Source organism: Leptonotus elevatus, chromosome 11 (genome assembly GCF_054856555.1).
Source record: "Leptonotus elevatus isolate MCC_2025b chromosome 11, RoL_Lele_1.0, whole genome shotgun sequence".
Classification (NCBI taxonomy): domain Eukaryota; kingdom Metazoa; phylum Chordata; class Actinopteri; order Syngnathiformes; family Syngnathidae; genus Leptonotus; species Leptonotus elevatus.
In genome coordinates, this window is record NC_141249.1 from 12770230 (window position 1) to 12796548 (window position 26319).

Sequence of the window (26319 nt, forward strand, 5' to 3'; positions counted from 1 at the left end):
TAATTTTACAAACAGCATTAAAAGTCAATTGAATATTTGTTTGTTTTTTACTTGACAGAATAGGAAGCTCCGCTTTCGCAGAGCATCAAAAAATTGAGATAAACTCTTGTTGTTCCTCCCCACGGAAATCTTTAGTAAAAGGCGAAAGATTTATACGATCTGAAGAGAAACAAGAGCGAACTGATATGTAAAATCAGAGGCGGGCTATACAATTACTCGCCATACCATTTTAACAGACGGTTTCACAGTCAAATGTGTCAACTGTTTCTTTGTAACACAAACGATAGCCCTTTGCTTCATTAGTCTCAGCATTCGTGTTCAGATATGTGTTTCCACCAAATTCAGAAAGAAAACCTTTGTTTCATATATGCTCCTTTTAAATTCATCATTTGAAGTATGCATATCTGGAAACCTCTTTTTTTTGTAAAATATCAATTTATGAAAAATCTTACTTCATATTACTGAATTTCAGCTGCACTGAAAAACAAGTAGTAAATGTTTTGTTACAAACAGCATGGAATTCGTTTAAATGTATTTTAATGTTGATTGTTGACAGAATAGAAAGATCTGCTTTCACAGAGCATCCAAAAAAATTAAGGCACTTGTTTTGTAAAAAAATAAAAAAATAAAAGTAGATCCTTTGAGTGCAGTGCAGAGTCAAACTAATAAAGGAAAAATTGCAATACCTTCATTTTGTTTACCAAACATGAGCTGGTTGTTTTAGGTAAGTGTGAGCAAAAGTAGGTCCTCTGGGTAAAAACAGTACTCTCTCTGATGAATTCGCGTCGTCTACCATTTGTACATTAAGACTATACTTTCAGGGATCATTTCTATAGTTCTTAACTTGAGAAATGTGTTTCTAAAGTGTTTGGTCTCGCTAGCTACGATGACGAGAAGAGATATTTCTTCCTGAGTGTGAAGCTGGCAAAGAACAATGATTATATCATATGTTTTTTGCCATTGATGAACATTCGTTGCTTCTTAATGGAGCATTGACGAAAGGAATATGTTCTGAGTAGTTAGCATCTACTAACTCATGTAACATTTATAAGGTTTATTTTATGTTGTCCTTCTCAGCAGATGAATTTAATATGATATAAGTTGTTATTTCTGCTTGTCTGATGCAAGGTTGGTGTATATTTTGATGTTTACAAGTCTGTTATAGTTGTTGTGTTAACATACTTTAAATCTGGAAAACTTTAGTAAACGGCAAAATGATTTATGTGACTTGAAGAGATGCAAGAGTGAACTAGCCAATCAAACTGTCTAAATCTAAGTGTTTTCGTGTTTAAAACTGTTGATAGCAATAGTGCTAGCATTAGCGAAAGTATTTAGCAAGGCAAATAGTGGAAGCGTTTGAGGGGCTCTTACAAAATAAAAAAAAGGAAGGGGGGTGCAAAAGGAGAAAGAGTGGCTCACCTGTACTGCAGTACACGGCAGTGATGTCTTTTTTCGATCCACTTAAATGTTGCCAATCGTATAAATCTTTCGCCTTTAACTGAAGATTTCCGTGGGGAGGAGTAATAAGAGTCAATCTGACTTTTATGATACTCTGCGTAAGCAGAGCTTTTCATTCTGTCAACTTTAAAAAACATGTTGAGTGTAGAACACGGTTCTCGCGATGATGTATATGTTTTCATTCAAACTCAAACATGGTTGAAACAATTATTTGAATAATGTTAGTTTATTGATGTATTGGTTTTTTAAATACATTTAATTTAATTACGCTTCAATTAACTGCATAAGTAATTACTCAGTACATATTCCTTTCATCAATACTCCATTAAGAAGCAAAGAACGTTCATCAATGGTAAAAAAGGTATGATATAATCATTGTTCTTTGCCAACTTCACGCTCAGGAAGGAATATCTCTTCTCGTCATCGTAGCTAGCGAGACCAAACAATTTAGAAACACATTTCTCAAGTTAAGAACTATAGAAATGATCCCTGAAAATATAGTCTTAACGTACCAATGGAAGACGACGCCAAGTCATCAGAGAGAGTACGATTTTCACTCAGAGGACCTACTTTTGCTCACACTTATCTAAAACAACCAGCTAATGGTAGGTAAACAAATTGAAGGCATTACAATTTTTCCTTTTTTGGTTTGGCTCGGCTCATTTGATCTTATGTGAGCCAGGCCTCGAACTGTACTCAAGATTTCCGTGTGGAGCAACAAAACGAGTACCTTAATTTTTTGATGCTCTGTGAAAGCAGAGCACAACACGCTACAACGAAGAAGTGAAACTGAAATTGTGAGACAGCGCGCCACTTCCTGCGGGCCTCTACAAAATAAAAGCATGCCTTGTGCACAGAGAGTTCCTTTACACTTTAGAAAGCTCCACTTGCGCAGAGCATCAAAAAATTGACAAAGACTCTTGTCGTTCCTCCCCACGGAAATCTTTGGCAAAAGGCGAACAGTCAAACGTGTCAACTGATTCTTTGTAACACAAACGATAGCCCTTTGCTGCATTCGTCTCAGCATTCGTGTTCAGATATGTGTTCCCACCAAATTCAGAAAGAAAACCTTTCTTTCATATAATATCCTTTTACATTCATCATTTGAAGTATGAATATCTGGAAACCACTTTTTTTTTGTGTGTGTAAAATGTCAATTTATGAAAATTCCAACTTCATATTACTGAATTTTAGCTGCACTGAAAAACAAGTAGTGAAGTAGAGTACTGTCATTATCCGTGTTAATCCTGAAAAGGATGGAACACTGATTTCTATCAGCTTTTTGTGTACAGTAGTTTGAGGTCATATTAGCAAAATGTGTGGATGTCGTAAAGAACAGCTGAGCAGTTAGCAACTATTGTTACCAATAACATGAAATTTGTTTAAATGTATTTTAATATGGACAGAATAGAAAACTGCTTTCATAGAGCATCAAAAAAAATAAGATACTTGTTTTTTTACTTCCCACGGAAATCTTGAGTAAGCCCTCGCTCAGTCAAACCAAAAAAGGAAAAATTGGAAAAATCAATGTATGCAAAAATAGGTCCTCTGAGTGAAAACTTTGCAATTGAGCATTGATGGAAGGAATATTTTCTGAGTAGTTAGCGTCTACTCACTCATGTAACATTTATATGGTTTATTTTATGCTATCCTTCTCAGCAGATGAATTTAATATGATATTTACTTGTTTTTTCTGCTTGTCTGATGTAAGGTTGATGTATATTTTGTTATTTACAAGTCTGTTAAACTTGTGTTAATGTACTTTAAATCTGGAAACCTTTAGTAAAAGGCAAAAGATTTATGAGACTTTGAAGAGACGCAAGCGTGAACTAGCCAATCAAACTGTGTCTCAATCTAAGTGTGTTCGTGTTTAAAACTGTTGATAGCAATAGTGCTAGCATTAGCGAAAGTATTTAGCGAGGCAAAAAGTGGAAATTAGATAATTCAAGTATTTGGTGTCATTTTAGCAAAACATGGATGCTGCATAGTACAACGAAGCAGTCAGCAACTACAATAATTTTACAAACAGCATTATGTCAATTGAATGTTTATGTTTTTTTTAAACTTGACAGAATACGAAGCTCCGCTTCGCAGAGCATCAAAAAATTGAGATAAACTCTTGTTGTTCCTCCCCACGGAAATCTTTAGTAAAAGGCGAAAGATTTATACGATCTGAAGAGAAACAAGAGCGAACTGATATGTAAAATCCGAGGCGGGCTATACAATTACTCGCCATACCATTTTAACAGACGGTTTCACAGTCAAATGTGTCAACTGTTTCTTTGTAACACAAACGATAGCCCTTTGCTTCATTAGTCTCAGCATTCGTGTTCAGATATGTGTTTCCACCAAATTCAGAAAGAAAACCTTTCTTTCATATAATATCCTTTTAAATTCGTCATTTGAAGTATGAATATCTGGAAACCACTTTTTTTTTGGTAAAATATCAATTTATGAAAAATCTTACTTCATATTACTGAATTTCAGCTGCACTGAAAAACAAGTAGTAAATGTTTTGTTACAAACAGCATGGAATTCGTTTAAATGTATTTTAATGTTGATTGTTGACAGAATAGAAAGATCTGCTTTCACAGAGCATCCCAAAAAATTAAGGTACTTGTTTTGTAAAAAAAATAATAATAATAAAAAAATAAAAGTAGATCCTTTGAGTGCAGTGCAGAGTCAAACTAATAAAGGAAAAATTGCAATACCTTCATTTTGTTTACCAAACATGAGCTGGTTGTTTTAGGTAAGTGTGAGCAAAAGTAGGTCCTCTGGGTAAAAACAGTACTCTCTCTGATGAATTTGCGTCGTCTACCATTTGTACATTAAGACTATACTTTCAGGGATCATTTCTATAGTTCTTAACTTGAGAAATGTGTTTCTAAAGTGTTTGGTCTCGCTAGCTACGATGACGAGAAGAGATATTTCTTTCTGAGCGTGAAGCTGGCAAAGAACAATGATTATATCATACATTTTTTGCCATTGATGAACGTTCGTTGCTTCTTAACGGAGCATTGATGGAAGGAATATGTTCTGAGTAGTTAGCGTCTACTAACTCATGTAATATTTATTAGGTTTATTTTATGCTGTCCTTCTCAGCAGATGAATTTAATATGATATATGTTGTTTTTTCTGCTTGTCTGATGCAAGGTTGGTGTATATTTTGATGTTTACAAGTCTGTTATAGTTGTTGTGTTAACGTACTTTAAATCTGGAAAACTTTAGTAAACGGCAAAAGATTTATGCGACTTTGAAGAGACGCAAGCGTGAACTAGCCAATCAAACTGTCTAAATCTAAGTGTTTTCATGTTTAAAACTGTTGATAGCAATAGTGCTAGCATTAGCGAAAGTATTTAGCAAGGCAAAAAGTGGAAGCGTTTGAGGGGCTCTTACAAAATAAAAAAAAGGGGGGGGGGCGGTGATGTATTTTTTCGATCCGCTTAAATGTTGTCAATCGTATAAATCTTTTGCCTTTAACTGAAGATTTCCGTGGGGAGGAGTAATAAGAGTCGATCTGACTTTTATGATACTCTGCGTAAGCAGAGCTTTTTATTCTGTCAACTTTAAAAAACATGTTGAGTGTAGAACACGGTTCTCTCGATGATGTATTTGTATTTCTGTACACACTTTGGTGATCCTGTCATATCTGGGTTTTATAAACCAATGTTATGTTTGAAGCTCGCTCTGCCTCCCACTTTTTTTCTTCTTGTGGAAACACATTTACGTAACTGTATGAGCATTGAGAAAAGTATAATTTTTTTTAATGCATTTTTGGGGGACAAAGCAAAGTACAAAGCTTTAATATTTTTTCATTTTACCTCAAGCATGGTGGAAACAATTATTTGAATAATGTCAGTTTATTGACGTATTGTTTTTTTTAAATACATTTAATTTAACTACGCTTCAATTAATTGCATAAGTAACTACTCGGAACATATTCCTTCCATCAATGCTCCGTTAAGAAGCAACGAACGTTCATCAATGGCAAAAAACGTAAGATATAATCATTGTTCTTTGCCAGCTTCACGCTCAGGAAGAAATATCTCTTCTCGTCATCGTAGCTAGCGAGACCAAACACTTTAGAAACACATTTCTCAAGTTACGAACTATAGAAATGATCCCTGAAAGTATAGTCTTAACGTACCAATGGAAGACGACGCCAAGTCATCAGAGAGAGTACGATTTTCACTCAGAGGACCTACTTTTGCTCACACTTATCTAAAACAACTTGCTCATGTTTGGTAAACAAAATGAAGGTATTACAATTTGAAAGAGTGGCTCACCTGTACTGCAGTACACGGCAGTGATGTCTTTTTTCGATCCGCTTAAATGTTGTACGCCAAGTGACGCGCCTCTCCTCCGGTGTGCGTCATGACCCCGGAAGCTGCTGCGACCGACCGGTGCAAACTCACACGGTAAAAAGCCAGCGAAAAGAAAAGGCAGACGCTCACCCCCGCGTTCGCCGTTTAATTCAAGCAGACGCTTGCTTGCAGCGTTTTTTTTTTTTGCCTGCGTCACCAGATTTTAGAAACAATACCTTTCTCAGTTGTAGCGTCTTTTTAAAGAATAGTTGTCATATGTGTTCCTTATACATCATTTGAAGTATACACATCTGGAAAACACTTTTTTTTTTTTACTGCTAAAAGTAAAATGCCAATTTATGAAAATCCCAACTTCATATTAGAGTATTTTAGCAGCACTGAAAAATAAGTAATAAACTACTGTCATAGTCCGTGTTAAATTAGATTATTACATTTCTCGCAAATTCTCATGTACAAGTACTTGGTGTCATTTGAGCAAAACATGGATCCTGCATAGAACAACGAAGCAGTCAGCAACTACAATAATTTTACAAATACCATTAAATCAATTGAATGTTTTTTTAAGGTTGACAGAATAGAAAGCTTTGCATTCGCAGAGCATAAATAAATTCAGATATTCTCTTTTTGTTCCTCCCCACGGAAATCTTTAGTAAAAGGCAAAAGATTTTTACGATTTGAAGAGAAGCATGAGTGAACTAGCAAGAAAATTTTAAAACGGCCTCATGCCATTGACTGCCATACCAATTTAACAGACGGTTTCACAGTCAATGTGTCAGCTTTCTTTGCATCGTCAAAGAAAGAAAACTATATTCAACACTCAAAATTGGTAAATAATTTGCAAAATAAACAAATAACACACATATGTGGGGGACTGACTAATATTATATATTTTTAAAATATCAGTATTAAAAGGACCACATTTTGACGTGATGTACCAGCCCAAAGCTAGCGATATACAGGGCCAGAGCTGGTTCTGGCAGGACCGCCACATGGTTCCCGAAAAGAGTTTAAGGTGAGAACAATAAATACTTTGTGAATTTGTGGCCTCTTTTTTTTTTTAGTTGGGGGCGTGTGTGTTAAGGCGAGCAGGTCGCGGAAATGGCTCTTGAAGTGCAAATAAACGATGTCTTCACAGGTGCGTTCTTTATTTCTGATGAACAACTCGAGCGGCAACTCGGGGAAGTGGCCAAGACACGCTACACCGAAGAAGTTAAACTAAAATTGTCAGACAGTGCCACTTCCGGTGGGCGTCTATAAACTAAAAGCATATCTTGTGCACAGAGAGTAAATAACAGTACGTCTTCGGAAAATAAGAACAGGACGTAATCAGGGTCAATCAATTTGTTTTTAGTTATACAATTTAGAAAGCTCCGCATTCGCAGAGCATCAAAAAATTGAGAAAAACTCTTGTTGTTCCTCCCCACGGAAATCTTTAGTAAAAGGCGAAAGATTTATACGATCTGAAGAGAAACAAGAGTGTAGTGACTAATCATTTTCGAAACGGGCTACGCCATTGCCTGCCACACCATTTTAACAGACGGTCTCACAGTCAAATGTGTCAACTGTTTCTTTGTAACACAAACGATAGCGCTTTGCTACATTAGTCTCAGCATTCGTGTTCAGATATGCGTTTTTCCACCAAAATTCAGAAAAAAAAAACCTTTCTGAAAATTCAGTTGCAGGGCTGTCTTTTTAAAGAATAGTTTTCATATATGTTCTTTACAAATACACAATTTGAAGTATGAATACCTGGAAACCTCTTCTTCTTTTTTTTGTAAAATGTCAATTTATGAAAATTCCAACTTCATATTACTGAATTTTAGCTGCACTAAAAAAACAAGTAATAAACTAGAGTACTGTCATTATCCGTGTTAATCCTGAAAAGTCACAAGTTGGAACAATGATCCAGTACAGTAGTTTGATGTCATTATAGCAAAATGTGGATGTTGTATAGAACAGCGAAGAGATATTTCTTTCCTGAGCGTGAAGCTGGCAAATAACAATGATTGTATCATACGTTGTTTGCCATTGATGAACGTTCTTTGCTTTGTAATTGAGCATTGATGGAAAGAATATGTTCTGAGCAGTTACTGTTAAATGGTTTATTGAAGTGTAGTTAAATTAAAATTAAAAAATCTGTTTTATCAATTACTTGAGATCAAACAATTATTTCAGTCATGCTGGAGTAATAATAACCAAAAAAATAAAGCTTGGTGCTTCGCCCCTAAAAAAATATTAACAATTTTACTCTTCTAGATGCTCATAGTACATAAATGTGTTTCCACAAGAAAAAAAAAGAGTGGCGAGGCAGAGCGAGCTTTAAAAATAACATTGGTTTATAAAACCCAGATATGACAGGATCACCAAAGTGTGTACAGAAATACAAATACATCATCGAGAGAACAGTGTTCTACACTCAACATGTACAAACTACTCAATAGAAGGAGGATCATCTCCAAGAAGACATTCTCTTTTCCTTTTTAGCCTTACTTTAAAATCACATTAAGCCACAATCTAGACTTCTTACCAAAGTAGAACATCCATCGAACATGACATTCAGCTAGTCTACACCAGAACAACTACAGAAGGAAAAACGCACAACAATGAAGCATTTGAACGTCACGGGTGACAAAAAACAAAAACTGCTGCCCTTTTCTCTTCACTCCGGTGGGTCAAAATGTGTCCATCTACTACAACTCATGCCACAGCCACGATAGCTTCATGCGCATTCACTAACGTACACTTGCGGGGGGTGGGGGGGTCAATTTTTTGAAAATACAAATAAGTACACGGCAGGATTAAAACACGCACGCAAACAAAGAGCGAAACAAAGCTACAAAATACTGCTTGTCCAAAATGGCAACATCAATCATGGCTGCTAATATAAATATACACATCAGGAACAATAAATTAACTTATATGTACATTGTTGAACTAAAAGCAGCATGCAGGCAAGGCAACTTTGTACAAAAACATTGTGTTAAGGGAAGCGGGCGGGCTTGTGTATTTGAAAAAAATCAAAAATCAAAAATCAAATAAAAAATAGCACATTGCACTCATCCTGGCCTTTTGGAGTCTACTCGTAACACAGTTGATTTACTAGGACGCCGTTGTCGTAGAAACGCTAGTAAGACACTAGAGCGCTGAAAGATGGCCATCATTATATGGAATAAATACTCAAACCGTTTTCCATTAAAAGCATTCATTTTGCTCGGATTGGTTTTGGGTCGAACAAGAAATTGAGTAGAAACGTGTCCAAAAAAGTCCAAACATTAGAAAAAACATCACTGAGTGGATCGCTCACTTCACTAGTAGAAACAACACAGAATCGGGACGAGACACTACAGTATTAATGCACATCAAATGTTATATTACAAAGCAACATCTCCTCGTTGCGTACAAGTCGTTTGTGTCTTAAATGCACTTTTCCTGCAAGTGCCTCCAGCGTTGCGACAGCACTTTTTTTTTTTAATCCAAACCAAACAAACAGGAAAGAAAGGATATAAAATCATTAGCATTGAGGTCAAACCAGTTGATTTGTTGTGATATGTTAAGAGTCCTTGCTCGGGTTTCGAGTGAATTCTTTTTTTCATGGAGTCTTTAGTTTATTGTCCCTGTGTTGATCCTGTAAGTCCAAGAAGGCGTGTAAACAGTCGTTCGTGGAGCTGGATTAGGAAGAAAGCACAACGTCGCCTGTGCAACAACAAAAACAACAGGTTTCTCCAATTTTTTTCCCCCACTTGTGTGTGTTTTTGGGTACAAATAAAAACTCACAAAAGTTGAAGATACTTTTTGCTGCAAGGCAAAATGAAAAGAAGAAAAAAAATGGCAGTTTGCTAGGTTGCGTGTTGTTTTCCATGTCGAGTTGAAAACGGTTTGTGCTTCAGCAGGTTGTGTCACCGCATCGTGTGTGTGTGTGTGTGCGTGTGTTTGCATGAGAATGAGGTAACATGAGGCCTCACTGATTTCGTCACTGAACAATGAAGAGCAAGTATCGACGATTTTGATGGAGAAAAAGTAAAGCCATAAAAAAACATGTTTGGCCAAAGTTGGGGAATTTAAAAACAAAACAAATGGAATTTATTTCCCCTTTAAAAAAATCTTCATATTTTTTGGGACATACATGCGTTCCATTGTATTATTGTTTTAAGAAAAGCAAATTCCAGACATAAACGCTTTCTTGCTTTTTAAAAAAAAAAATTATGAGAAGAAAAAGAAAAATCCCAAACATTTGGGAATACATTCTTGTTAACGTTTTCAATAAAAAATTAAAAAATCTACAAAATGTGAAAATACATTCCTGTCAATGTTTCTTATAAAAACAAACAAACACAAACACACACATTTGGAAATGCATGCTTTCGATTGGTTCTTATTTAGTTTTAGATGGGGATGGGGGATACATTCTATTATAAATAAATATTTATAAATATTTTTGGTTTTTAAGATGAAAAAAAATATACAGAATGTGTAAATTATAATTTTTTCCCAATTTTTTTTTTTTACAGACAGTCGTGGCAGTAGTGATTCGAAAATTCAATTTCCTACTCTGAGCAGCTTTAAGTAAAAAAAAAAAAGCACAACATTGGGAGAAACATCCTTTTCATTGTTTTTGTATTGGATGAAAAATAAAAAAAACTGAAGATGGAGATACATGCTTTTCATTGCCCAGCAACAATTGTTTAAGAAGTTATTTTATAAGATTTATTTTTAATAAAGGTTAAAATGGTGAAGAATATTCATGTGTGTGTGTGTGTGTGTGTGTGTGTGTAGGCAAAGCTGATGCTTGCTGGTGATTCAGCTGAAGGCCTCATCATCCGTATCTTCAATTAGAACCTTGGTGTCCTTTTTGGATCTACAAAAAAGACATAAATAAATAAATAGGAATATAAATTTGCAGTCGGTCATCATAGTGAGCGAGTGTTGTATTTTACTGAGAGGACAGTAGAGGGCGCCGCAGCGTGAGGCTGTAGGACCTCTTCCAGGTCTTCTTGCCCGAGCGGTTCCGGACTCCGTCCTCCTGGTCCATCATCTGCTCCAGCAGCGTCTGGTCGTCGGCGTTGAGCGGCGCCACCGAAATGTCTCGCACCGCGCGGAACTCGCCGCAGTTGTTTAGGTGCTCGTTCTCCAGACGGAAGAAATTCCACACGAAACGCCTGCGGGTGGTCGAGATGCAAGAGAATAATTCATTATGTTTGTAGTTTTTAGAGCAGGTTTGTTCGTTTACTTTGTCAAAAATGCTTCATTTGATTATTAAAAAAATAAATATATATAGCGTATTTGTCAAGGGCGTACCTGAAGACTTCGAGAGGAGCCAGCACGGTGGCCACAATGTCGCCCACTGAGTGAATCTTGGTCATCGTGGTGAGAGAGAGCGAGATGGTCCAGGCAAAACGCAGGATCACATCTTCTAAAATGGCACAGTAGTAGTAGGCCTACAAATAAAAATGTGTGTGTGTGTGTGTGGGGGGGGGGGGGGGGGGTGCTTGGATTAGACTCATTTCAAGTATACAAAGGGATATCACAATATATTTCAATATTGTAGAAAAGTGCATTTATTTCGCTGGTTCAGATAAAAAAAAAAAAGAAAGTGAAACTTATATACAATTCATTAAAGATAAAACAGTTCTTACAAGGCCAATTTGTTTTTTGGGTAATATTCTCTTTTCTTAAGATGGTGAATTTGGAGTTTTCTTAAGGTGAAAGAAAATCTTCTAAATAATAAAAATAAATAATCATGGAATATTTCATTCTGTGTTAACTAAAACCAATTAAAAAAAATAAAATTAAAAAAACAAATAAAATAAAAACAAAAATGCTTTTTTTTTTTATAAACGAAAACTAACTGAAACTACATTTTATGTTTACAAAGCTAACTAAAACTATAATTATAGCAAAAATGTCCTTTGTTTTAGTCTTTGGTAATCAATTTAATGCATCAGCCTTTGGGGATGATCTATTTTGATATTAACCGGAATAAGGACATTTGAAAGTGTGTCACACAAAAGTGACGTCATCTAGCAGCAGGCAATAGAAAAGCACATTCATTTAAAAAACATTTTTTTATGGTGTTTTTTAAATATTGTGCACAAGTAATACACACTTTTGAAAAAAATAATAATACTGAAACTAACTAAAACTAAGCATTTATGAAATAACTAAAAATAATTAAAACTAACAGAACCACCCTGAAAACTAATTAAAACTTATTTTTTTAAACTAACTAAATAAAAAAAAACTCAAAACGAAATAAAAACTAACTAAAATGAAAAATTCCAAAACCATAATAACCCAACTGCAATTCATGCTTTTACCACTAGAGAGCGCCTGCATCCTACTCCTCACTGACCTACGTACTTACGCTATTAGGCTAAGGCAATTATGCTCTTAGGCTAACATTGCATGCGCGTGTAAGTTTACCTTGTGCGGGTAAACAATCTCTTCTCTGAGGAAGGTGTTTTCTCTAGCCCCGCGGTCAAACAGACCCCAGTCCATGCGCAGATCCCAGACCAGTGTGTAAAACGAGCTTATGGTGGAGAAGACGATCAGTAGGTAAAAGAACACGTCGGCGTCCGTGTGACCTTGCTCTGCAACACACACACACATGTCCACGCAACACTTTTAAAACTTAGCATAATGATATTTGTAAATATTAGAACTCATCAGATTGTGCAAGTGTACCTAATGAATTGTCCATGACTACACTGTCAAGCGCTATAGTGACCAACCGTATCCAGAAGTCGGAGCTGCATCTAAAGCAGTGCGGCTTGACATTTCATGATTTTTTTTCCCAATCATATACACTAAACAAATATAGATGGGCTTTGGAGGAGGCCTATATTCTACTTCAGGCACAGGCCAAGGCACATGTTTAGGCATCAATAAAAAATAAATCTCCTGGACCGTACACCATCAAACAAACATGCCACAAAAAAGTATAAACTTTTATAAACATAAATAAATGATATGAATGGCAGCAGGTTAAAAAAAAAAGGAAACGTCACTATTCATTGCTTTCATAGACGAACAAAGATATATTATTTGTAGTGCATACAGTAATCACTTGCAAATAACACCCCTAAATTGACACCCCGTAAAAAGGTTTATATGCCCCAGACAGCACTTTCGCATCTTTTGCTGGTCTAATTGAAGCTCCTCCCCTCATTCAAAATAGTTCACTGGCGAAATGCCACAAGATGGCGCTAAAGGACTACTTTTCAATTCAAAAGGGCTTTGGCACAATATTGTGGAATTTCGGAGACAGCATGAAACCGCCAATAGAGATATGGACGTCATGTTGGATTGCCGATGAAGTGTCAGAAGTGAAATGTGTGGAATTACCTCCTCTCTTGCCGGTGAGTGCTTTCAAATCTGATCATTTATACAAAGACTTTACAAGTTTGTACAATCCGGATTTATTTCCCCTTTACGTGTGGTCAAAATGCAATTGAAGTTGTCAGTTTCAAGCAAGTCTTGGCAGTGTTATTTATAGGTACGTTAGCAATTTAGCAGTAGCTAATTCGGCCGCGGCTGCCGTCATTTATGCCGTAAAAAGTCTTCTTTATGGTGTTGGTCAGTTATTAAATTCAACTGTTTAATAAGAGTTCAACCACAAATGAACGAAACTGATTATTTCCCCCACATTTTGCGTGTGGTAATTGTTAGCATCTGCTGATTCAGCCACCATGTACAAAGTGCAACATTGGCTACGGATTGGTTTGTTAGCTTGGGGAATGCTGGATCCTTTTTTTGTGTGTGTGTGTGTGTGTGTGTGTGTGTGAGTGTTTTTTTTTTGCCTCTTCTCGTTGCGGCGGCTGGTCCACAACAGCTGCCAATCATTGTTAAATTGTGGCGTTTTCTATGCTGCCAAAATGGCTGCGCTAACATCCGGATCTCTATAGGCAAAAATTTCAGCATATCGCTGGCATCAAGAGGAATCCTCGTACCTCTTACAGGGTTTTTTTCTGGCTCAAATCGAGGCAGAGGTGGTATCACCCTTACTATGATGGGTGACTGTGCCAATACCAGTCTTTTTTTAAGGTATCACTACTTGCGGCGGTGACCGATACCATTATGGGCTGCCCTCCTGCAGCCATTTTACAATCAAGGACTAGAAATTCTATGAATACAAAGTTGCCATTCATTTTTGCCATTTTTTAAAACCGCAATCATTAAAAAATCATCCACTAGTACATGTTAAATTACAAATATAGTTCAGCGTTTTTGTAAAACACTACCATGTTTATTGGATATATTGTGTTTTCATGACTTTGGCGATGGCTGGAGCGCGCCACCTCTGCCTCGCAACCAGGAAATGGGCGTGCGCAACGGTTGCTCTATGATCTGTTTCTTCTTCGGTACATTAAAGTTAAAAAAAAAAGAAAGCTGTTTCTTCTTCAGTTGTTGCTTCAGGTCTTTCCCGGTGCACTGCTTGTTGACATAGCGCCTCCATCATGGCGCACCATTGCAACTGCAGTTAAAATGCGTTTCTGACAAGCTCAATCAACACAGCTGGAGCGATATCAGTGGCTCAGACTGCAGGTGGCGAGCAAATTAGGTGGAGGTGGCCGTCTCTGAATTTTGTGCACAGGAAAAAAAAACCTGCTCTAAAATCGTCACTTTTCAGGAGACCCCAAAAACGACATTTTGGTTGAACCAATAACACTTGAGATTGGTCAATAACTTGTAAAATAAATAAAGAAATTAAATATAATATTATAATATAATATAATATAATATATAAATAAAAATAAGACTAATAGGGTAGATTTTTAACAAATAATAATACAAATAAATAAATAAGTGTAACAAATTATGAATAAGATTTGTACAAAAGCATGGAACGACCAATGTTGAGTAACATGTTTTGACTGAGCTATGTTGTTCAAATGTACTGCAGTCATTTGAACATCTCAATAAAGTTGTTTGAACGTATCGGTAAAATGTAGGCCAAATGCTAAAAAAAAAAAACATAGCTTTTTTTCAATTTTATCTGATTTTTTACCATAATGCCACAATTGTGCAATGTCAATACCCCTGGCTGACTCCATGTCACTTGGCCACAATGTTGCCAAAAACGCGGCGTGGCAGTGACATTTCCAGCAGCCGCCCACCCACAGTGCTGCTCTGTGTACCGCTGACTTTATTGTATTGTTGCCCCTCTAACGAAGCCACCACCCAGAGTCCTGACACTTTCCAGCCTCTGGAGTAGATGGGCTGATGTGATTTTGCTCCTTCCTGCCACGTGCAAGCCATTTAACCCTTCACTTTCCTGGTCCGCCACGGGACGATTAAAAGGTTACGCAAGCTGAAATGGACAACGATTGGCTGCGCGATAGCGGCTAATGGTGGTCAGACTCCAGGGCTCTTGTCTCATTAAAAGGCTGGTGGTGAAAACACTCAAGCAATACAAAAGGTATGGCTCTCGTGTAATTATGATCATGTCTATTCAAAATATAACATTGTTAAAAAAATGAATAAAGGTTAAAAAAAATATATATTGTAGTTCCTCTTCTTCCCGCAAAATTCTACTAACTCAGCAACTTCATAACATCAATCCGTCACTGCTAATGGAATGATCCGTTTCCATGGCAACACGCAGCTATCACCGAATAAACACAATGTATTCATTCAAACGCTTTCCAGCAAAGTACATTAATATGTCAATTACTTACAGCAACATAAAAGAGCTTCACGGGCTTCAGTGCGGCTTTGGATTATAAATTGCAGCCGGACCGTGCTTGGCCTTATCAGCGCTCAATTAAAGCGTCTTTCATCTCGATGGGTTAACATGCGTTTGCGAGTGCGGCTACACGTTCTCACCTCATCACTGACAAGGGCTCGGCATATTAAATGAAGTTGTAAAAGCTGTCAGCTCCAGCATCGTTGCTATTCGGGTTCAACATCGGGGCCTCCTTTCCTATTTAACAGCACATTTCATAGAAATTGACTTCTCATACAGTATAATATATATATTAATAGTAAGTGATGTGAAGTTTAAAAAAAAAAGCGCTGCCTCTGTAACTATGATTTTACAGACTCGACTTTTGCCATTTCTGGAGAAATTGCATGTGAAAAAAACCGTTTCTAATATTTGAAATAAGAAAAATGCTAGCCCCTGTTGTTGACATTGGAATGATGTGGTTGAATTATGTGGAAGGAGATGCATGTCAAAAAAGTGGGAGGAATAAATATAATAATTATTAGCAATAATAATTTCATGGAAAATGCTGTAAATACTTCTTTAAAAAAGTTCTGTTCTTATTTGGTTTTGGGAAGTTTGTTTTCCATCTTGGCAGGCATTACAGACAGGAGAGTGTTTAAAGATATCCACGTCACATTGCCAACTTCTGCATTTTGTTTCTTACGCATAATGCTTCGTTTAACAAAAAAAAACTTAAATATATATATTTTTTAATCCCCCTTACATGAGCATCAGGCTCAGTAAGTAGAACCTTTAAACTAAGAGCTGTATTTAAATGACATTTTAAGCATCTTTTTAATTCTCACTTTAAATTTGAAGGGGTTTAAATGTATCCAGCATCTCTCTTGTTGAGGCTTGTGAGCATCTTGCGAGGGCAGCCTTTCATAAAAGCGGTCAAATTCAATAGCCAGCGCAATGACTTGAATGTTTATCACCTTTGATGCTTTCCCGGAGATAAAAACGAGCCATTCCAGGAAGGAGCAAGGCTGTGAGGTCACACACACACACAAACACCATCCGTGCGCCGCCGTTCGTGATGGCTTTAGCGATGATAGTGACACATCCTCACAGACAAGCTGATAATAAATGAACAGTGAGATTCAGTGTTATGAACGACACTCTGCCTTCTTCAGCTAGAAAGTCTGCTGTCTGTCTATATGAACTCATTTGCTCCCCAAAAATGTATACATATGTCCTATTTTAAATATTACCATACTCCCAAAGATGCATTTATACGTTTTGTATGTTTTTTTTATGCCTCTGAACTGAAGAGAACGGTTGAAGCAAGCAAATGTAGTTATTACAAAAAACGGCCAGCAGGTGGCAGCACAGTATACGAGATCAACCAGGGCCAGGTTGCAAAAAAGCTATTTTCCTCAGTGTTGTAAACAGATTTGCTAATTGCTGCAAAACGGAAACGGATAGAAATGTACTTTTTACATTCTAATCTTTCTTTTGGTTCCTTGTTTTTATAGCAATAGAACACAATATTTCGTGGGCCTCGCAAAATCAGTAAAACAGATGGGAGCAAAGGGGGTTGCTTCTGTGAAAATGGCTGTGAGTCAATGAGTTAATGTGGCAATGTTGTTTAACCAGTTCCAAAACAAAATATTACAACCAGCTACCTCTCCAAAACTGCGTATTACTTAAGTGTTTTTATGTGGACGAGATAAAATATTCACGCTGCATGTGTGCAAGTGTCCAATTTCCCTCCATCCTCCGTCAATGAACCAGCCGGAGGAGGTCCATGCCTCCATTATAGTGTGGGATGAAAGACAGCTTCATAGAGAATAAGACATGAAGGGAGGCCATTAGTCAACGGGCTTCAGACCAGAGGAAGGAGGAGGACGTGACTTAATGGAGGCGTTTGGTACCTAGTGGCCTTTCCTGTCTCATTCAAGTGTCTTCCTCTGTGGCGATCCACATCAGAGGAATTAGAGCAAAATATTAGAAATAGATCTGCGTATGATGCAGTTGAGTTCCACAAAAAAAAAAAGGAAATCATGAGAGCTATATGAGGACAAAATAAGTTTATCTTGGTCTCATCAGACCGCATGATTTTTGTGATCAGTTGCACCACTACTCAGAAAGCATACCAGTAACTCAACATTATTATCTTTGTAAATGCAGAATTTGCAGGTGTACCTAATGCAGTGACAAATGAATGTACATTAGAAAATAAAGTGAGAAATCACATTTGTTCAAAAGGGGAAGAGCTGGACTTGGCCTGAAAAAAATAAAAATCTATAAACTGACATCTGGGAGGAAAAGGAAGAAAAAAAGGGATGCTTTGAAATGAGCCACGCGGACCAGAATATGCGATGGACTATCTCAACACAACGCGCTGAAGAGAAGCTTTTACGCCCTTTTGAGCATGAACTCCTTTGCGATTGGTCTCCTAGATGAGAATAATTGCAGGCTGATTGCGAGGCTGTCGGATTGAGAGTGACTTGACTTTGAATGTGCCATAAACTGTTTTTCTTTCCTTTCAGTCTTTTTGTCTCCCTGACCTGTGTGACCCTCACGCCGAACAAAGAGATCAACACCCTGTTTCTACAATCTACAGCTGCCGGCACTGGCAACCGAACCGAGGCCAACTTCTGACATTCTCCTGCTCGAGGTCACCTCCGTTACAAAGCGCCTTCAGGCCAATATTGCTCTTTGAGATGATAGACCCTCTCCTCTTATTAGCAAATAGTGCGTGCGTGTTACCTCTGTGAGTGGCGTAGAGCGCGGCAAAGGTGACCACGAAGAAGGTGGTGGAATATTTGCCAGCGTTGACCAGGTGGGGGAAGGCTCGCTTGGTGTCTCGGTAACGCCGGAGGCACTGGATGAAACGCAGCCAGGCGGGCAGACACTGGATGATGGCGCGCAGGCCGTACGAGTAGCTGTGGCACACGAAGGTCGTCGAGTCTGCAAGGCAAATACAGGAAATGAGATGCCTCTCTTCGCCATTATCGTTCTTGTCAGCAGGTGAGGTAGAATGAATGACGCACCGTTTATTTGGGGTAACAAACCCTTGCTGTTGCTCCACTGCAGCTCAAAGATGTAGAAGCAGATGAGATACTCGAGGTCCATCAAGACCACCACCAGCGAGTTGAGCTGGTCGGCCAGCCAGAAGTCCGCAAACTCCACTCGGTGAAACGGTGCCGTGAACACTCGGAACTGGAAACAAAACGACGGCTTCGGTTTGACGTCTGCTCATATGCTGTACTTGTCGTTGTGACGCAATGCTGTAAAGCGGTGCCGCGTCATACTGAGAGGTGCTTAATTGCTTCATTTACTCGCTACTTGGGGGATCCCATTGCAGGGAGTTAAACAGCGATTTGGGATCGTCAACAATGAATCAGCACATAATTGTTTGTTAGAATGCGCTAAGCAGTTTACAACCGCACTTAATGGTTTTTACCACGCACATGGCAGGATACCTCATTAGCACGGGGAGAATGAATTTGTGTGTCAGTTGGTCTACATTTGATTCCTGTGCAAGTTACTGTGCTGTCCCAAAATTGTAAACACAATATTACGCAGGATGAACTGATACAGCTTATTATCATCATTATTATTATTATTATTAACAGAGCAATAGATTACTGTTTCTTTTCCACTAACACTTCCAATTCCATCACTTCCAACTTTCTTTTGAACTTGGTAAGAGCCATCAATAGTGCACGCAATGTATTAGAATGAAAAGCAATTAAAATAGCACAAAGGAACTTTTCAACCTCAATAAAATATTTTTATAACTTCTGATGAAACATCGACTTAAAACCATGGCCTGAGGGGGTCAGTGTCATCATTTTTGCTGGCATTAAGCAACTTTGAGGAGGACTACAAATGCTGCTTTATGGCATATGCCACGTCCCCCTTTAGCCATTCATTACAAAGATGGAAGTCAATTTGAATGTTGACGCACCATTACTGCTTTCCTGGCAGAAGCTGCAAAACAACTGAAAAGTTTTGTCTCAGGAGTCCCCCCCCAACAACACAGTGCGCTTCGCCTCATGGGAAATGTGGTCTTCCTTCTGGCATAACATTACCGCTTTTGTCCATATGGCGCCGCCATAATAAACATAAACTGAAAGTTATTTAGTGTTGCTTTAAGTGTACGATTTAAGATGTGAGTAAATCTAGCCTTAAGTGACCAACTAAAAATGAAGTATTTTGTGATATCGGTATGAAATGAGAGTATCTATTCATTGCTGAGTGAAAAATTCAATAAAATGGCGACTAGGATAGCAGTAATTGGCATTTTTACATGTAGTGACGCGGTGGTCCACTTTTTGGGAACCAAATAATATGTAAGCCTTAAATTTTTAAAGCAGAAGTCAAACCAAAAATCTATAATAATAATAGTAATAATTTACATTTTTATTCTGATGAATATTGCGTTTGTGGAATATGAATTAAGCAGAAAAATCCACCCATTTTCATTCATCTCAGAGAGCGGCCATTTTGTCACTTGCTGCCAACTGAAAATGACATCACAGTTGCTAAGGGCTCAGGCGCTCAGGTAATGACCAATCACGGCTCATCTTAAGAAAACAGGTGAGGCCTGATTGGTCTTTACGTGAGCCCTGAGCAACAATGACTAGTGATAATATATTAATAATTGTAGTTTTTTTGGCCCATTATTTACAAATTGTTTCCACATCACTGCAAACTACAATACAATAATGAGCAGATTGCTGAATAAGGCAGTTTTTGTACTGTATCGGGATTGTTATTGAATCACGTGCACCTAATGTGATCACATGACTTTAGCACATGACGACAATTCTTAAACCTTTTGTAAAACGCTTCAACCCTCCATTCACTTCCACCCTCAGGCCACATGTGACATTTAGTTGCGACTCTACATTTTCTGCGCACTGTACACCCTCAAACCTAGAACACACACAATTGACACACACGTGCACAGACACACACTGAAAATGTCAAAGAATACATAAGCAATGTAACCTGTCAATCACGGTGCGTATTGATCGAGCCTATCCGCTGTGTGTGCGCGTCTCAAGGCTGTAAGGCTGCCGCTTCATTGCTTTAGCAAACAATAATAACCGAGCTGCTGTTTGTCCTCTAATGAAATCTTTGTCCTTGGCCTCATCTTCTGTCGGACGGCTTCACACCTGGCTTAGATGAACGCGCACGAACAACATTTGTTTGCACGTGTGACTCTTAATAACACGAACCTGACTGACAATATGGAGCTCACGGGTCCTCAAATTACGTGCGACAGTATGATCATGCGTAACCAATTGAGATTGCAGATGATTAGCTTGCTACAACCACGTACTAGGAAGACCGCAGGGAGACTTGAAGCAAAGGACAAGGATATGAGGAGGGGTGAAGAGGGGCGACCGCTGGGGGGGTGAGGGTGAGGGTGAGGGTGGAGAGAGGGGGGGGGGGGCTCAGAGATTCAGCATACTGATAGATCTATGCCGGTAATGATTGCACAGTCACAGCCTCCACCTCTCCTGGGATCAGAACACATTCTATTATCCCTCAACACACATGTAAAGATAATACACACATGAGCACACTGCGGCTATGTAGCGCAGCTCAGACAAAGAGCAAAGCAAGACAGGAGGGTTTTGTTAACATAAGAATTGCGATACATATCTGAATTGTACACAGTATTCGTCTTTGTTGACGCACTGGAACCGTGTCAGCTACACAATATAAGTAAAACTCAAGAAAAAGTGCAGAGACAGAGAACTGTTTTTAAAGCCAGTAGAATGACCAGCATCATAGATAGCCACCTCCTGCTTGTGCCTAAATTTTGCCATTAAAATTGAAGCATTACTCAGAAAATTGTAGAAAATAATCGGCAATTTTCTATTCTTCTCATTTCTACTTCCTGATAATAAAAGAGCCGCAAGAGGCACTCGGTACTCGTGACAGCAGCCATAAGGCCGAGTATCAGCCCAATATGGATACCTGGTTCCTAGTGTTAGTATATGCATTTTTAATTATGTTAAAGTGGTATTAAATGAATTAATGCTATTCAATACATTGGTAGCACAAAACACAAATGAATAATTAAAAATGGGTTGGATAAAAAAAAAGAAAAGTAATCAGAATATTTGTTTCACGGAATTACATGAATTCATTCTCAACAGTCGATTGTCTTCATTTTGTAGCGAACCATATTAGCAACGTTTCTTTACCCAATCAAACCCTCGATTTTTCCGTCTTCTGATTGGCTGGCCAGAGCAAAACTTATTACAGCCAACTCTTGATGAAATAATTTTTTGTTTTGTTTTTTTAGGAACAGACAAGATCTTAAACTGTTGAAAAATGCCTTATGTTATCAAAAGTAAAACAATTCTATGATTCAGATCTGGATCAAAGTTGAAATAGGTAATGTGTTTGTTAATAGAGGTGACGCTCTACTGACCAGCAGCTTGAGCAGCCAGAACCGCGACTTATAGTAGCAAGTCTTGAAGGGGTTGATGAGGAAGATCAGCATGAAGCCGTAGAGGACGAGGGGGTTGATTTGCATGGGGAGGTAGAGGTACTCCGAGTAGAGACACGATAGGATGCTGAGGCACCATAACACGCCGAGGAACCCAGCGATCTGCGAAACGGAAAAGGGCCAACAATGAATGAATGCACCATCACTTACGAGCCATAATACTGTCTCATTCTAATAACCTCAAATAGGTGCTGGTGTGAGAGGTTGTTGCGAGGATTGATCTCAAAGATGAGCACGTGGTTGACTCCCGCTTGCCTCCAACCATATGTGTTAATGCCCAGCAGGAACAGAAACTGGATCAAGAGAAACCCGCCCCGGTAGATCCGCACCAGAGGCCACACATTCTCATAGCGGATGAACACTGCGCCTGGTAAATAAACAAAAACAACAAGGTGAGGAAAGACAATATTAAAAACAAGGGCTGTTAAAATTAAAGCGTTAAATCTGGGGATTCATAATTTTTTTTAAAGCATTAAAAAAAATTTTTTACTTCCTGTGACAACCTATTATCTACAGCCAAGCTTAGCCACTGGGGTGAAGAAGCAGAAGTAGAAAAATGCGATTAATCACTATTAACTGTGATTAATTATGAAAAATTGTGCGATTAAATAGTTAAATTTTTTTTTACTTGGTTTTATTTACTTCCTGTTACGGCCTAAAACCGACAGCCAAACCTAGCCACTGGCGCGACGAAACAGAAGTAGAAAAATGTGATTAATCGCTATTAATTGTGATAAATTATAGAAAATTGTTCGATTAAATAGTTGGGGAAAAAAAAACTCAGTTTTATTGACTTCCTGTTACGACCTATAACCTACAGCCAAACTTAGCCACTGGCGTGAAAAAACTGAAGTAGAAAAATGCGATTAATCACTATTAATTGCGATTAATTATGGAACATTGTGCGATTAAATAGTTAAAAATTAATAATCGCTTGACAGCACTATTGAAAACCTTTCAAGTCTTGGACATTAAACAAAATTATTTAAAAAATTTTGATTTTAAGGTGGAGTTACCTGTTAGGATAAAGGCGATGGCGAGGATGATGAAGATGCCACAGTAAAGACCCACACGGAAGGTCGTCCAGGCCAAAGCAGGCTGAAGCAATAAAGATGAACATTAGCATTAAAAAAAATTGAGCTGACCTAGTTATGGTAAATACACAAATTATGAAGCTAAATTTATAGCATTTAAAAAAAAAAAGTCTTCTCAATGTGCAATTCTGACCTGAGCGGCCCCCAGCGGAGGAACCCGCAACCTCTTCATCGCCCGCTGACGATCTCCTCCCTCCAGCTCTGTGGTCACCAACGTCTGGATGCACAAAAACGCATCAAAGATTCCATGCATGTTCTTGCCAATCGGACAGCGCGTTTACGTGCACACCTCCGTCTCCGTAATGAGCTGTGTGATCTTCTTGCAGGTGTAGAATGGCGCCACCTCCACGTGAGCCACACGCCAGTCGGCCCCGCGGGAGGTATCCAGAATCTTGTCATGTTTCTTCAGGATCTTGCGGAAACCGGTGAAGTTTAAATTCTGTGGGCACCAAAAGAGATACTGTTGAATATTCAGTGGACCCTTTGAAATTAAGCAATGTATACAGTGCTGTGTAAAAAAAAAAGCAAAAAAAAAAGCATTTGCTCCGGTCATATTTGTGTGTGTATTTATCCAAATTCTCACAAAGACAATCAATGTAAATCTAAAATAGAGTTCATAAATGAGAATTTCATTCATCAAGAGGGAATACATTCAAACCTATTTGGCCTTATGTAAAACAGTAATTGCCCCCTGAACCATTATTGACACCCTTTTAATTAAGTGTTAGCAAATACTGCAGATTAGTTCTCGTTTCGTTTTACTTATCAAAGATGGACTTGCTGGTATGTTCAGAGTTGTTGTCCTGCTGTATAATCCAAAATTTGAGGGCATAAACTGATGGCCATCGTCCAAGTTCTGAAGTGCCAAAGCAGCCCCAGACAATCACACTGCCACCACTTTTCCCCCCCACTGTTGGCATGGTGTTGTTTTGATAAAATTCCGTGTTATTTTTAAGCCAGATAACCAGGCCGCACACCTTCCAAAAAGTTCAACTTTTGTTTTTCACTCAATCCACAGAATATTTCTCCAGGCAAATATGAGATGAGCCCTTGTGTTCTTTTCTTTGGATGTCTGTATTAATTGACGATGAGATGGTAATGGTTTCCAAGTTTGTTTTTTTATGTGTTCTCGAATTGTGGCATGCCAATTCTCTTTGGCAGGTGGTAATCTTATAGTTGTTGCCATGTTGTATTTGAATTGATTTATGTTTAGCACCCTCTAGAGGTGAAATGTGTAATACGACCAATTGCCTTGACTCGCCGTTCAACAATACTCCTGAAAAGCAACACATACTCGGTGGAGCCCACGTAAGGCTGTAAGTGACTTTGTGGTCAATTCATGACATATTTTTGTTGTTGTTGTAAGCTTTAAAGTGTTGATAAGCCAATTTGAATGTTTTTAGGAATTCAAATATTGCTAAAAATGTGTTAAGAACGAGGCATTTAAGACATGAGCATTTGTTAGAATCTTATGCTAGCAGACTTGAGTTTTGCTAACTAAGCTAACTGTTGGCGTGCATTTGTTGTGTTATCTACTCTAATTCAAAACTCATGTTTTGTAATGTAATCCGTGTTCTAAACAATGTAAAAATTGTACTTTATGTTGTGATAATATGTTGTTTGTTTCTTTACATTTTGGGATTGGCGTATGCTAATTTAGCTTCGAAACCAATATGTTAGTCAGACATTTTTAACACTGTACTAATGTTGTACTGTATTGTATTTTTTGTTTATTCCAGGTTTTCATAAAAGAGAAAACAATAAACGGACCCTTAAGTCTATAAACATCTCGTGTTAACTGTCGGTCTCGCTGGATGGAAGAGTCACACATCTAGTGAGGACAGAACACAGGTACTATTTAAATGGTTTCTTGATTCAACAAATCTGATGATAATCAGTCAAGGATGTAGCCATTGAACCCGAACTGCATTTTTTTTCCTTCTTGAGTCCACGAACAAGTGTGTCGACGGACATACGGGTACCTGGTAGTTCTGCAGCAGGATGAGGCTCAGGTAGAACTCACTGAAGGCAAGCTTCAGATCCTTGATGTTGTGGTGTTTGCAGCGCTCCTCCTGCGACAGGTGGAACACGGTCTTACGTTTGCGCAGCCCGGGCGGCGCGCTGCTTTCGCGCTGGGCGTCCAGAGAAGACTGCAGCTCATTCTGCAAGGTGGCAAAGCGCCGCTGGGCTTCTGCAAGCTTTTCTGCAATGAGGAAAGACAAATGGGAGATTTTGGAGCGACAGTGTCATCTGTTCAGGATCATTATTCAGTGTTCAGAATGGGGAGCGTATTCAAAGGATAGTGTAATGTCTGTCACGATTCTATTTTTAGTTTTTTCAGCATGCAGTTTTCGTGTGAATAATAAGAATGAGAAAGACATTTTGACAGCAAGATGGTAACATAATGCTTCAGGTTGAGACCGGCGATCTTGAACTTCTGCTTTTACAAAATAATAGTAATAAAATAAATAATTTTCTACATCCTGTCTGCATGCAGCCCATCTGTTCCAGGAAGCTTGAGCGCGGAGACGGTTGGTCTACTCTGAAGTGATATGTGAGAGGAATCATTATGTGGGTCAGAGATAGGTTACCACACGCAGACGGGGAGATAAACGAGGTGAATCCTACGGGGTGGGGATAATAAATGGAATTGAATGAACTACCCCATGCATTTATCCTAATGTAAATCCTCCTGTTGGACTGAAATGACCACTTTTTGCATACCCCTTTTCCTTGTCATACGGTTCAAATCCTGCTACTAATACTTTTTAATCTGCTGACTGCTTAATTCTTGAGTCTAGATATTTATTTACTGTGTGAGTGTTTGACTGTTTAGTCTTGCGAGGTGGCCTCGAGTGGCGCCTTATGTTTTACATTCTAGATGAGTTGTGGCATGCTGGCATTGTGCATTATCTGATCCTCTTGTCACCCGTTCGACAGGTCACGTTACCTGGCTTATGCTCTACTTGGACAGTAATGTTATGGGACAGGCGGACCAGCATGTGACGGTCGTAAGGGGCGTGAGAAAGTCAAGGCGTTGATGCTGTGATGCACTGTGGGAAAGTGGAATTCAAAACAGCTGACCAGGCAGGAATGGGTTAATGATCCTAAACAAGACAGTAGGAGGCGAGTTCCCTTTCCACTCTGGAAATTTCTCATGGACTTTTATAATGTCTCAAAACAGACAGAATGACTTAGGGGGATTTCTTTAGCAGCATTTTCAGCCAGTTGTGCATGTTACAGGCACGGATTTTTAGCACG

General features: G+C 38.4%; 1 protein-coding gene, 1 long non-coding RNA gene, 8 other non-coding genes and 3 pseudogenes across 13 annotated transcripts in view; 6 read left to right on the forward strand and 7 right to left on the reverse strand.

The window, feature by feature from the left end:
- Window positions 1–65: 65 nt before the first annotated feature.
- On the reverse strand, window positions 66–179 carry LOC147165882 (U5 spliceosomal RNA). The gene has a single exon (XR_015096578.1). It is a non-coding gene; the product is annotated as a U5 spliceosomal RNA (small nuclear RNA).
- A 626-nt stretch (window positions 180–805) lies between these two features.
- LOC147165883 (small nucleolar RNA U3) lies at window positions 806–1020 on the forward strand. The gene has a single exon (XR_015096593.1). It is a non-coding gene; the product is annotated as a small nucleolar RNA U3 (small nucleolar RNA).
- Window positions 1021–1443: 423 nt separating this feature from the next.
- Window positions 1444–1568, forward strand: LOC147165884 (U5 spliceosomal RNA; annotated as a pseudogene).
- Window positions 1569–1748: 180 nt separating this feature from the next.
- LOC147165885 (small nucleolar RNA U3) lies at window positions 1749–1963 on the reverse strand. The gene has a single exon (XR_015096596.1). It is a non-coding gene; the product is annotated as a small nucleolar RNA U3 (small nucleolar RNA).
- Window positions 1964–3537: 1574 nt separating this feature from the next.
- Window positions 3538–3650, reverse strand: LOC147165886 (U5 spliceosomal RNA). Its single transcript, XR_015096581.1, has one exon. It is a non-coding gene; the product is annotated as a U5 spliceosomal RNA (small nuclear RNA).
- A 638-nt stretch (window positions 3651–4288) lies between these two features.
- On the forward strand, window positions 4289–4503 carry LOC147165887 (small nucleolar RNA U3). The gene has a single exon (XR_015096590.1). It is a non-coding gene; the product is annotated as a small nucleolar RNA U3 (small nucleolar RNA).
- A 385-nt stretch (window positions 4504–4888) lies between these two features.
- On the forward strand, window positions 4889–5008 carry LOC147165888 (U5 spliceosomal RNA; annotated as a pseudogene).
- Window positions 5009–5383: 375 nt separating this feature from the next.
- On the reverse strand, window positions 5384–5598 carry LOC147165889 (small nucleolar RNA U3). The gene has a single exon (XR_015096589.1). It is a non-coding gene; the product is annotated as a small nucleolar RNA U3 (small nucleolar RNA).
- Window positions 5599–6363: 765 nt separating this feature from the next.
- On the reverse strand, window positions 6364–6477 carry LOC147165890 (U5 spliceosomal RNA). The gene has a single exon (XR_015096582.1). It is a non-coding gene; the product is annotated as a U5 spliceosomal RNA (small nuclear RNA).
- A 672-nt stretch (window positions 6478–7149) lies between these two features.
- On the reverse strand, window positions 7150–7263 carry LOC147165891 (U5 spliceosomal RNA). Its single transcript, XR_015096597.1, has one exon. It is a non-coding gene; the product is annotated as a U5 spliceosomal RNA (small nuclear RNA).
- A 409-nt stretch (window positions 7264–7672) lies between these two features.
- LOC147165892 (small nucleolar RNA U3) lies at window positions 7673–7871 on the forward strand (annotated as a pseudogene).
- A 226-nt stretch (window positions 7872–8097) lies between these two features.
- xpr1a (xenotropic and polytropic retrovirus receptor 1a) overlaps window positions 8098–26319 on the reverse strand; it is a 52623-nt gene continuing 34401 nt past the window's right edge. The window contains exons 4-15 of the mRNA XM_086089183.1: window positions 25041–25261; window positions 23348–23497; window positions 23192–23275; window positions 22981–23062; window positions 22144–22331; window positions 21887–22066; window positions 18483–18651; window positions 18199–18399; window positions 12204–12370; window positions 11079–11218; window positions 10718–10939; window positions 8098–10638 (exon numbers count right to left, since the gene is read on the reverse strand). Of these exons, the coding sequence (XP_085945309.1) occupies window positions 10581–10638; window positions 10718–10939; window positions 11079–11218; window positions 12204–12370; window positions 18199–18399; window positions 18483–18651; window positions 21887–22066; window positions 22144–22331; window positions 22981–23062; window positions 23192–23275; window positions 23348–23497; window positions 25041–25261 (1862 nt within the window). The 3' untranslated portion in view covers window positions 8098–10580. The remainder of the gene's footprint in view (window positions 10639–10717; window positions 10940–11078; window positions 11219–12203; window positions 12371–18198; window positions 18400–18482; window positions 18652–21886; window positions 22067–22143; window positions 22332–22980; window positions 23063–23191; window positions 23276–23347; window positions 23498–25040; window positions 25262–26319) is intronic.
- Window positions 12943–25264, forward strand: LOC147165894 (uncharacterized). 4 transcript variants are annotated; one of them, XR_015096478.1, is made up of 8 exons: window positions 12943–13138; window positions 17979–18459; window positions 18526–18749; window positions 22249–22356; window positions 22971–23118; window positions 23385–24374; window positions 24798–24909; window positions 25006–25264. It is a non-coding gene; the product is annotated as an uncharacterized LOC147165894 (long non-coding RNA). The 4 variants fall into 4 exon arrangements; XR_015096481.1 differs by lacking the exon at window positions 18526–18749 and having other exon boundaries at window positions 22246–22356; XR_015096479.1 differs by lacking the exon at window positions 18526–18749.